Consider the following 13302-nt stretch of genomic DNA (forward strand, 5'->3'; position numbering starts at 1 on the left):
AAAAAGGTACGGTAACTTGAATTAATTTATTACTAGATTCTACTGTTTTTATAGGTAATCAATACTATCTCAATGTTTTATTTATGTGTATTGTTAGTGCCGAAACAAACATGTTCCGTAGTTCTCTTTCAAAATTTCAAACTAATTTAATAATCATTTAATAATCCCTTTGTTATCAAATTCGATTATTGAAGTAATTTTTTCAAATGTTCTGGGGTCTTTATCTGATTATGAAATTTTTCTGTTATCTAATCATACAAAAGGCGTATTATATCTAAATTATAAAGTTTCCTTTTTATTGCAAAAAATAATATAGAAGTAATTTTTTTTTTTAATTTTCTGGGATCTTCAACTGAATATGAAATTTTTCTGTTATCTAATCATACAAAAGTATTATTTCTAAATTATAAAGTTTCATTTTTTATTGCAAAAAAAATATATTATTGTTTAGCTTCTTCAATCAAACCATTACTCGTGATTTAACTTGTTTCGCTGAATTGTAATAACTTGTTTGATAGAATTGTGGGATAGGATAGATATTGAGTTAGGAGCCTTCCTGCTGATGAGACTAGGTTCAAGAGAACCTAAAAAATAACGACAACAAAATAACTCCTCTTTTTTGTTGAATGCTCTTCCTGTAATCTTCAAAAAAGCCTGCATGATTCATGAATAAAGTATAACAAAATAGAAAAGTTAGCGTAATATCTATCTCTTGCTATCTTTTTTACATGATCTATGCTATAACGACTCAAATGCCTTGGTAGACTGATAATCAAGCCACACTAGATGTGATTATAAATCTTCCTTATGTGCTCTTACCAGATCAAACTTCTGTTCTCTTGTTTCTTCAAATTCTCTTATTTTGTCATTTTCAGGATTTTATTTTTGATTCGCGATGGATTCTGGTAATCCCATACTAATATGTATTGGTTTATTAATCAGTTTCCTCATCACGGTTGCTTATGTCTATTGTGAATGGTTGTATGGTTATTGGAAGCGAAAGAATGTGCCACACAAGAAAGCAACTTCCATCATCTATGGTAGTATTAGGAAAATATTCAAAGGTGAAGAGAGCCAAGCAATTTTCTTCAAGGATATCTATGAGTGAGTACTTCACTAATTTATTATTATAAATTTGAGTACGATCCCTTATTACGCCTCTAGTCAAATAAATCACCATGCATAATAAATCACCCATGCTCTGTAATGGATCACTGCATTTTTCAAATTTATTCTCATTGGACTACTTGATGGTTTTTTATCGGTAGGCCTACCGGTAGCCTTAAATTTATTATTTCGTTTTTCATGAATATTCTATATATTTTTTGTCAACAGTTCTTTTCCTGGCGAACCTTTCGTTGGATTTTATGAGTTTCAAAGGCCTAGTTTACTGTTAAGAGACCCAGAAGTTGTAAAAAAAGTAATAACTGAAAACTTCAATTCATTTCACAAGAACGTTATGTACATCAACGAGAAGGAAGACTCCTTTTTCAGTCGAAATCCGTTCGTTTTGACCGGTACCGAGTAAGTAATAATCCATTATTTATTGGGGCAATAAATTACGACGATTTGAAGTTGGCTAAAAATTCAAATTCCATGTTATAAAAAATGAAAATAATTACTATTTTCTATTCCTCTTACTCTTTTCAATAGAATATCTAGGCTATTGTAATTGTTATTAGAAAATGAAAATAATTATAAGTGAAATACAAATCCATAAAAAAATTTAATTCCTAAGAGGTAGTCTTGTTATTGGGCATTATTCAAGGTTTTGAAGATTTATATAGCATATGGGTAAAAATTCAATTGAACGATTAGATAATATTAGATCATAATCGATTATTCTATTTATTGCAAGAAGAGACACATACTCGCTTACACAGATTTGAAGGATACCGTAAATCTCTTGTCTATAAAATGATTAGTGTTATCATTCATTTGAACTGTAACAATTCAGAGCTAATCCAGTCATGAATAAAGTTTGACATCACCATGATTCTCATGTTATTTGCTAAGAAACAAGTATAACTTTGTGCAATATTTTGCTATAAAAATTTACCTTTGCTTCTTCAGTTTTCTTTTCCCAATAAATAAACGATATTCATTCTCAATTAAATTCATTTGCCACCAACTAGTTGGTAAATGAATAAAATAAAAAGAATACTAACAAAATATAGCGACATTACACTTTCAAAATTTAAAATAGTAATATACAATCTATCCTGTTCAAAACTCTTAATATGGTCCATAATATATACATATAGATTTCAATCTAAACTTCAGTATATATTTATATGAGAATGCTCATTGGCCTGTAACGCATATTTTGAATATTCATCACAATACGATTATCTTATTGCTCAGAAAACCTTATGAATGATAATTAAATGTAAGTAATCGAAATTGATTCTTTGTAGATGGAAGGAAGCTAGGTCAAAGCTAACACAAGCTCTAACAGTGAATAAGCTCAAATTTATTCCTGAAAGTGTTTCCAGAATGTATCCAAGCATGAAGACATTCCTGGATGAAACAAACGATAACATCGAGGTAAAAGAAACACAACTCATATTCTCAATATTTGTATTGTTTCTATAGAGATAGAGCACAGTATGTTACCGTACAATAATTTTCCCCTAATTAAGTTTATCCTACTGGTACTTCTGCAATGATCATGTAAGTTCTGCAATAATTTTCAATAGGAAATTTACCAATGCTATCAAAATTGATTATTTTAGTTGAAATATAAAGGTGTGTCACTACGGTACAAATTCTCTTTTAATCCAATAAATTTCAATTTCTTATTTTGAGTTTTAAGTTGTGGTATTCCATTTTTATTTCTTATTCAATCGTTCTACATTTCAAGTATAAATATTTTTGGACAGAAAACTGTTTAGTGGAGTAAAAGTAAAAAAAGTACTCAACCTTATTCGAACTGATATTAATTTAAATTTGGGAGAGGAATATTAAAGGGGTTGCCTGTTTTTCCTCTTCCAATATCATTTAATTTAAGTGATTTTGTACAAAAATGGATAAATAAATTTCATAGTTCATGTTTACCGATGTAGGCTACAGACTTTCTAATACTTATCTTATTCGTATTCATATTGTCAACATTTTTAATGTTCTAGATCATACTTTCTTCGACCAATCAACATACATTGTACAAAATATTTCAGAAAACAATATATTTTATGAATGATAATAATTAAATATAAGTAATTAATCGAAAGTAATTATTCAAAACTAGACAAAACATAGCTGCCTCACTTACTGCTACCTCCAGTTCTTATTGAGCTCAGTGTGTACTTGTCGCATGCATCGTGCCAGCTATGCATTCCCAGTCAATAAGTCCCTTTCCCTTCAGGATGCTCATTGACCTTCTACTTTTTCTTTTACCTGTATCGCATATTTCGGATATTCATCACAATACGATTATCTTATTGCTCAGAAAACCTTATGAATGATAATTAAATGTAAGTAATCGAAATTGATTCTTTGTAGATGGAAGGAAGCTAGGTCAAAGCTAACACAAGCTCTAACAGTGAATAAGCTCAAATTTATTCCTGAAAGTGTTTCCAGAATGTATCCAAGCATGAAGACATTCCTGGATGAAACAAACGATAACATCGAGGTAAAAGAAACACAACTCATATTCTCAATATTTGTATTGTTTCTATAGAGATAGAGCACAGTATGTTACCGTACAATAATTTTCCCCTAATTAAGTTTATCCTACTGGTACTTCTGCAATGATCATGTAAGTTCTGCAATAATTTTCAATAGGAAATTTACCAATGCTATCAAAATTGATTATTTTAGTTGAAATATTAAGGTGTGTCTCTACGGTACAAATTCTCTTTTAATCCAATATATTTCAATTTCTTATTTTGGGTTTTGAGTTGTGGTATTCCATTTTTATTTCTTATTCAATCGTTCTACATTTCAAGTATAAATATTTTTGGACAGAAAACTGTTTAGTGGAGTAAAAAGTAAAAAAAGTACTTAACCTTATTTCGAACTGATATTAATTTAAATTTGGGAGAGGAATATTAAAGGGGTTGCCTGTTTTTCCTCTTCCAATATCATTTTAATTTAAGTGATTTTGTACAAATGGATAAATAAATTTCATAGTTCATGTTTACCGATGTAGGCTACAGACTTTCTAATACTTATCTTATTCGTATTCATATTGTCAACATTTTTAATGTTCTAGATCATACTTTCTTGAATCAGGACGGAATTGCTTATTTCAAGACATTTAAATTGCTTTGTAACATTATTTGTAATTTTGCTTCACAAAATTATTAGGTACCATTTAATAAATCTCAATTCTCATGCCTTGGAAAAATGAATTTCATTTAGAACACCTACCATGAAGGTAACCTTCGATGTAATTTTACGCAAGGCATACGAATATTATTCATTATTCATTCTCAATTTTCGACTCTATTATTACATCATTTCATCATCGTTGATACCGGTGATAAATTTGAGTTTTTATTTCTGTATGCTTTCAATATAAGTTTCCCGATTCATTAAACACCAACTCATAAATTCTCTGGTTGCAGGCTTATGAGTTGGGTACAAATATCACTAGCGGAATGGCAGCATCATGGAGCTGGGGAATAGAGGACAGTGGATTTACAAAGACCAACTCCTATGTGAGAGAAATTGCACAGAAATTTGTAAATCAGTTTACTGGATCTGACTTCTCTATGCAACTTATTCTTACCAATCCATGGTTTACGCCTCTCTTCAGACCCTCGTAAGTTCTATTAGAATTGTTGCATGGGAATACTCGTTAAAATCTCTAAAAAAGTACATAAATTTGTAAAATTGATTAATTATAATAGGATCGATTAGATATTATATATCAATATTCAAATTGTTCATGTATGATCGGTCAGGCTGCATTCAAAGCTCTTATGGATCCGTTTGATCCGCTAGGTGCCGTGTAGTTGCATTTAAATAGTTTTCAAGTTTCTACTCTGAAAAATATTAAATAATAATTTTACTTGGTCACAAAAGATCTTGAAAAGACATACTGTAATAGGTTTTACGAAGCTCGGTCAAGACCGAACACAGTCAAATCGAAAACGCTTTAAATGAGTGCTCTTGAATTATCAATTATAATAATATAGAAATCATTTTTTCAGTGCACTCTTTGTAAATCGTAGGCGATTTGATAATCATGCTCAAACGTCTTGACCGAGTTTGGTGAAATCGAGCACTTCTCGTCTTCAATGCTGTTGAAGTTGAATACTAATGTTTCCACTTTTATTATTCTGATTCTAATCCATATATAGTTTTAACTCGGTTTCGTAATTATATCAGTATCTGATGAATTTTTAAAATGATTTCAAATCGTTCTGTACTATAAATCTGAGTTTATTTCAAGTATTGATTGAACAAAAATCAAAATTTTCTTCAAAATAATTGAAAACTACCGCAACTACGAATATTGCTAACAGAGAAAATAGCTGAAGAATAATTATCAATAAAACCCACTAAATATTCTATATTTGCCAAAAGTTATTTATTTGCATAAATACATATATGGAGACAACAGGTTAAACCCTTATATGTCTCCTTGAAACATTACAACATTCTTCATTCAAAAATTAGATTTAAAATAAATAACTAGCTAAGAGTAAAATAAAATAAGAACAAAATAAATTAAATAACAAAAAAGCGTCTCAACAATAGAAATGTGTTTTTTAATATAAAATCCTATCATAAATTTATTGATGAATCAACTTCCCAAGAGAAAAGATGAGAGGTGGAAAAATATGCACTTGGAATATCTTACATGGGCACAAACCATGTAAGACAGAACAAAGAATCATGTGGGCACTGAGAAGAAAAAATGTTATAAAAAAGAAAAATGTCATACAGAAACCTGGCCACAAATATCTATCCTAAATGAAGCCCTTCAGAGTGTTGCGGAATCTGCCACGAGAGCACCCAAAGACGTCTAGGCACCCAGAAAAGAGATTGAAAAGCCTCTAGATTCTATTAATTGGAGAGTTATAATGACTTTCTGTTCTGGAGCGTGTTACTAGAAAAGAAAATGAAGAACGACGAGCTATGGATGAAATGTAGATATTAAGTTTTTAGAAAGTAAATAAGCAGAATCGATTTCACTGTTTAGTAAATTGTAAAGGAAAATAAGGGATCCGATCCTTCCTTGATTTTAATGTTTCAGCTCCAAATATAGGCTACACCTCAGCGTATCAGTTGGAAAATCAAATGGACAGTAGACAGTAAACTTCTTGTAATACATATATCTCAGAAATTTGTTTTGTAAACGCTCCAGAATGAGAATTTGGCCATTGCAATATGGACTCCAGATCACAGAGGCATATTCCAAGAGCTAGCATATGAGTAATTTGTAAACTTATCATGAACTTGATAGCGATCAAAAATTACGAAATTCCTTCCATGTATGAGTAGATTAATCTTCAATTTTTCATCAATGGTATCGATAAAATTGTTATCAGTTCTAAACAACATTTGTACTGTTCTTTCTCTCCATGTTGTTATCAAGTCTTTTTGAAATTCCTCTTGAATTATTTGTCACAGTCAAATAATTTTTCGTAATTCTAACGTGCCTTATGGTGAGAGGGTAGGCTTTTCATTCACTTGAATGTTTATTTTGATCATCATGTAATCAATATTGAAATAATGCTCGAGGTGGTCGTAATTTATTACTAATCTTTATTCACAATTTTCATCCTTGCTGACACGAATGATATAGCTAATTATGTGTTAGCTATAAAGCGGGCCATTCACTATCCGACAGTTTGCTCCAACAACTTCACCACTCACGCTCCGTCTGGTTAGGCAAACATTCCCACTTACGTTCCAAATTGAACCTGAATAGGTGGCTGGCCTTACGTGGTCGGCCAAGTCAGTTGAACAGATCACCAGACTTCCAACAGCATTAGCCCCGCCCATAACAGCCCCATTCACGTTCCGATGTTTAATTGAAGGACCTCAAGTTGGACAACATAATCGGATACTGAATGGCCCGCTTAACAGAGTCTACACTTTCTGTAACCAATAGCCAAGCTTTAATAATATTTATTCGAGAAATCCATCTTGTGAATGAAAATAATTGAAAATAGGAAGCTTCTTCCTCTCTAAAAACTGAAGTGCCCAACTTATTCGATTTTCAGAATGGTCTCTCAAGAAACTGGGTTTTTCAACGACCTCACTGCAAAGTCATTGAAGATGCTGATCAGTACCGGTAACAGAAATTCACCCTGCATTTTGAATTCTCTAAGACAAACTCGGCTGAAGTCTGGACAAACAGATGATGATTTGAGTTGAGTTGGCAACATCCTATTCATTTACATTTTTCAGTTCATGCTTTATCATTAAATCTTTATATCTTTACATTTTTACTATGAAATCAGATGGTTTATCAATTACCTTGTATATTTCCTTCATTGCAACGATTCCCCGTGAAACAGGAATCGATGAAATTATAATCTAGTGTATTCAAATATTGTACAGTGTTAACGTAAAAAGTTTCATAAAATTACCCATCATAAAAACCAACACACTACTCATCAGCAAACACCAAAATTTTTTTTGAATTGAAACACTAAAAAATTAATTAATTTTATGCAAGATACTCAGAAATTGTACCCAGTATACAAATTAATAAAATGAATTTTACCCGCTACAATTCGCTTGTAATGATAGTCTAGTTGCCAACGTTTCCATGAAGCATGATAATATATATCTCTGAATTAGAAGATTGAATCTGTTATGAAATATTTTCCAATTCCCATAATGGTTTATATTAGTAAATTAGTCATTTAATTAGTTAATGCATTTTTCTCAACTGAATTTTCTTAAGAAAAGATCATGTGTAGTCCTATATTTCAATTTACTTTGTTCTTATTTTTCATTATTTTTAATCCCCAATCTAACACATTCTAGTGAAAGATGATGCAATTAAAGATCTGAGCGGAGTTGTTGCATCCTTCTACTTCGATGCTTACGAGACAACAGCCAGAGCAATGAGCTTCATGTTTTATTCTCTTGCCCAGTATCCAGACGTACAAAGTAGGCTGAGAGAAGAAGTGAAGAAACTTTCCAAAGAGCAAATAACCCTGGAGGAGGTTCAAAAGTTGCCATATCTGGATATGGTTTTTTCAGGTTAGTACTCAAAACTTTTGAATTTTTTCCAATGTACAAAACTCAGTTTTGATGTATTGATAGTACACATTTTAAAAAATCGGCAAATAATCTACGTTGGATAAAAACACCTATTATTAAAGGGTCTTGATTTTAACAAATGAAGAAGAATAATAACGAATTGAGCTAGATTGTAAACTTGAGGTCTAATTTAACACCATCGAATAAACCTTCTTCAAGAGAGACATGGTGATGCGTGAAAAATGAGGCGATTGATTAATCAATCTCAGAGTACCGGTATTCATTTCTATTCTATCAGACAGTAGAACGACAAATGATAAAAATGGTCTTTCCAAAATACTATGATATTAGATAATAGTATCAAATATATTAGCAATTGAATCATATTTTTATGATTAACAGTGTTGTCCCTTATTAATAGATAATTGTTTTTTACAAACTACCTACCGTAAACAATTTTTCGTCGTCCTAGAATTTTTCCTCTGTCATTCGAGAGCTGTATTTAATTCCCAATTTCAATCTATAATCTATAGAAATTTCAAGCTAATAAAATGGATGTAGAAATTAAGCAAAGGGCAATACAGTAAAATTTGAATTTAAAACTTTAGTAATTATTAACGTAGCACTTGCATTTTTGAAACAATTCAATTGAAGAATATGAGTAGAATGAATAATGAATTTCTATAAGTGCATCTCCCAATAAACTATTCATAAAAATGATTCATACCAGGAATTAATCATTGGTATTTATTTATAACGATTGAAATCATTTTTGTAATTCTGATGTATAGCAAAATTATTGAATTATTTTGTAGAGGTGTTGAGGATGTATCCTCCAGCAACGTTTTTGAGAAAGAAGTGTACTCAAGATTGTGAACTTAGTGGAGTGAAAGTAGAGGCTGGAATTCACATTGTTTTGCCGATTTTGGCGCTGCACATGGATGGTGACATCTACGCTGATCCCGAAAAGTTTGACCCTGAAAGATTCTCCGAGGAAAACAAGAACGATCGCCATCCTTATGCGTACATCCCATTTGGCTCTGGACCTCGCATGTGTCCTGGTAAGAACCTTTCTATTTCCAACTTGGACCATAATTTTTATTCCTCTTCATTTAGTTAATTCAATATTTTGCCAGCTGGCATGTTGTAGTGGTCTGGGTCTTCCAACTTCAGCCTGCTACACTCTGCCTGGTGGTGGGTTCGAATCCCGCTGGCAGGCATTTGCACCTACCGACAGTAGCTCATGGATAATCTTATCAGTCACCTACTCACAAGCAAAAAGCTTAAGCGGGTATTATCCACTATGAAAAATAAATGAAGAAAATATTCACATTGGAATAGACCTTCACTTTATTATTGAAAAATGTAATTACCGTAATTCTTGATTTTTAACGGTATAATTACAAATAATTGAATCTGAATGAATTTTTTCATTTGTAATTAATTTCAAGAGTTCAATATTATACACTTCTCCAGCTAAAATTCTCCTTCAAATTTCATTGCAATTTCGCTGAAAATTCAATTTTAATATCGCTATCTATTCAAAACTCAACAAATTGGAAAGTAGGCCTATGTTTACTGAAAAATCAATTAAACGTTAATTTCCAAGTTACAGTTTCCAGCTACCTCTCATAGTTATACGTTTCATTACCCATGCATAAGCCTGGAGCTCATTTGGGCATCACCCTCAGAAAAAAAAATAATAATAATAATCATAAAACTATTCTATTTAAAAATTCGTTCAGACTGTTTTCTAATACAGTTTTCTTGTTCAATTGTTTAAAATGAAATTAGGCATTGAAATCACTTAGAGTTTAATGAAAGATTGAATTACTGTAACCTAAATTTAACAAATTTTCCGAAATATCAAGCTCATTGAATTTTATATTTGAGCTCAAATAAGAAAAGATTTCCCTAGAAAATGAATAAATAATCATGATTTCAGGAAAGTCTGAGTACGAATGAATTAAGGTATTCTAAGTATTTTAGGGATTGGCTCTAAATTGTGATAAATTATAGTCAACTGTTGTTGTAGTTGCTGTATTGATAAGTTTCATTAATAATCTCCAATAATCATAAAGAAAAGAATTGACCTATACATGTACGGGATAGGAAATACACGATTGACGCATCATCACGTCTGAACTATTAAATTGATTGACTTGAAATTCTGCATAGAGATTCTTATTTACCGAGGATGATTATAGACCTGTTTTCAGTTCTTCAAGATGTCAGTAAATCAAGTTCTCAGTATTTCAAGTTTACAATTCGTCAGGTTTACAGTTCGTTGAGTTTCCAGTTTGTAATTCTTTGCTTGAGTGGTCATCTATCTATAATATTATGAAGGAACGAATTGGCTTAAACATGAATTGTACGAGACATGGAATGCACGATTGACGCATTATCACTTATGAACTACTGAACTGATTAACCAGCAATTATATATTAATATTCTGAATTTACCGAGGATGGTTGTAGGGCTATTTTCATTGTTATTAATTAATCAATTCTAATTTGACAATAAAACAAATTTATTCATTTGTGATTTAAAGCTTATACGCAACGATAAAAGCCCAACTAAAAGGAGCTTTCTCTATGTGATTCCGTGGCGGAATTGTTATTCTTGTTCCAGATGCTCCTCTCAAACTACATATTGTCAAACTAAAAAAATAGTTTTTCTTATTTATGAAAAGAATTCCCTTAATGTAGTGCCAAATATAATAATATATTCCTGTTAATCGCCATAATGATACTCTTCAGAATGTAATTTTGATTTGAATATGTCTATAATATATCCATATATCCTCAAGCAACTTGATAGATTTCCAAATTTTTTTGAAATTATGTATTTAATAACGCATTCTTTGACTAGTTTTTCAGATCGTTTAAGATTTAAGACCTTAAGCCTTAATGTATGAAAACATTCTCAAAATGTTAAATAATAAAAATCTTTTTCTTTATTAGTAGGGAAACTGTTGATGTCAATTGATAAAATTCTTTAATATCAATATTAGAAAACCCTCCTTAGATGTGTATACTTTTAACAGGTTTTTCAGTTAGCATGAGGTTCATTTTATTAGTATATAGAAGTCAAATTCAGTAGTAATGTAGTTCATAGTTGAGCTAGAAAATATTAAGTAAAGGAAACGAGTTAATAACAAAAAATGTTTTGTTGAATTTGAAAATACAATACTATTTCCATTTACTAAATACTAATTACTACTTTACTTTAAATACTAATTGATAGTTTTCGTGGTTTCTTGGCCATTACATCCAAAACTTGATCAGGGGTTACCTTGACTACGGTATTTCTCTATGGATTGACAAATGTGCTAAACCGTTGAGTCTATTCTGTGATGTAGGTGGTAATGACTCATTTAATTCTACTCACTTATAATAGACATAATAGGTAAGTTTGGTAAACACTTAATGACAAACTACTTGTGCAATGTGCATGTTGTAAAGAAGATTCTTGTAAAATTTTTCTGTTTTCTCCTAAAAATTTCGGGCGGATATCGGGATGATGATACGGGATGATCCACTGGACGTATGTAGTCTCTCATACTCAGCCGCTCTCACACTCTCTCCCTGCCAAAACAGTAATAATAGACAGTAATAATCGGCTTGAGTTATCAAAAAATGGGCTTGAAATTTGGAACATAAACGTCCTATACCATGGGATATCTTCTTATGCTATCTCTTCTCTATATTGTATTAATTTATAGGTACCGGTACATAATAATTACTATTTTCTACATGAAAATAATTGTTCATCTCACAACACATTTATTTATTGCGCATTTTTAGGCTCCTGGATGATTATCCAATTGTTTTTTTTCTATTTTGAAGCTTTATTTTCAATTTATCAACATTATAGACACATCTTAATGTGTCCTTTATAAAAAGTAAATTCATATTGGTTGTCCCTTGCGGAAAGATCCCTCCTCGCCTGAATGGATAATTTAAGCTGTCAATGGGCCTTAAGGCTGTTATACTTCAGCCGGTACCGACAATTAATGTGCCCATCCGATACTCGGGAGTGATTTGGGACTAAAAACTCTTGTTCATATTTTGGTTTGAACCCGGGATCTCTAAGCTACTATGCAATCACTATACTCACTACACCACGGATCTCTGTTCAAAAATATAAATATAATTATATTAAACTGGGTGTTTACGAACTCCCTACCAATACACTAGGGCATTGTTCCTGGGTAAGAAACATATCTAAATATCATATTTAAATTGTCCGGAAGTCTTCAGTTACTCACACAGCGGTCATTTTGCTTTTTTCACTTATTATTTCTAAATAATGGTTGAACATACGGAATTGAAAGTGTGCACAATCATTTATAACAACTAGACAAAGCTACAAAAAATTATGATAATTTTTCAAATTCATAAAACAAAATGGCGGTCATTTAACATTTTGTTTCTCAAATAACTCAGAAACCGATGGTTTTACAAGAACTTTACAAGAATAACTTTTTTAGTACATTTAATCACCTATCGATTGGTACCTGATTTTTTAAGATTGGACCAATATTAACTGAGATATGGTAACTTTAGTGGTTCGTGACCCACCTTTGGAGGGTTATGTAACGTTATTTTTTTATTGTTTGAAATGACCTAAAATCGCTTACTATTAACATGCAATGCAAATAAAGATTGTTGCATCATTGAGGCGACTCTATTAGCATGCATTGGTTTGCACTACAACAACAAACTTTCACACTTATCACTAAGGCTGCCATATCTCAGTTAATATTTGTCCAATCTTAAGAAATCAGGTACCAATCGATAGGTAATTAAATTTACTAAAAAAAGTTATTCTTGTATTTTTTTTAAACCAACGGTTTTTGAGAAACAAAATTTTAAGTGGCCGCCATTTTGTTTTATGAATTTGAAAAATTATCATAATTTTTTGTAGCTTTGACTAGTTGTTATAAATGATTGTGCACACTTTCAATTCCGTATGTTCAACCATTATTTAGAAAAAAATAAGTGAAAAAAGCAAAATGGCTGCTGTGTGAGTAACTGAAGACTTCCGGACAATTTAAATATGATATTTAGATAAGTTTTTTACTCAGGAACAATGCCCTAGAGTATTGCATGGTAGGGAGTTCGTAAACA

At 31.2% G+C, this 13302-nt stretch overlaps 1 protein-coding gene across 1 annotated transcript; it reads left to right on the forward strand.

Annotated features, from left to right (window-relative positions):
- Nucleotides 1-895: 895 nt before the first annotated feature.
- LOC111059646 (probable cytochrome P450 6a13) lies at nucleotides 896-10134 on the forward strand. Its single transcript, XM_039422779.1, has 7 exons — nucleotides 896-1104; nucleotides 3502-3631; nucleotides 4569-4765; nucleotides 7179-7249; nucleotides 7951-8169; nucleotides 8985-9230; nucleotides 10115-10134. The coding sequence occupies exons 1-7, from the start codon at nucleotides 896-898 to the stop codon at nucleotides 10132-10134; spliced, it is 1092 nt and encodes a 363-aa protein (XP_039278713.1).
- The last annotated feature ends 3168 nt before the right edge of the window (nucleotides 10135-13302 follow it).

This window comes from Nilaparvata lugens, chromosome 3 (assembly GCF_014356525.2).
Source record: "Nilaparvata lugens isolate BPH chromosome 3, ASM1435652v1, whole genome shotgun sequence".
NCBI lineage: Eukaryota > Metazoa > Arthropoda > Insecta > Hemiptera > Delphacidae > Nilaparvata > Nilaparvata lugens.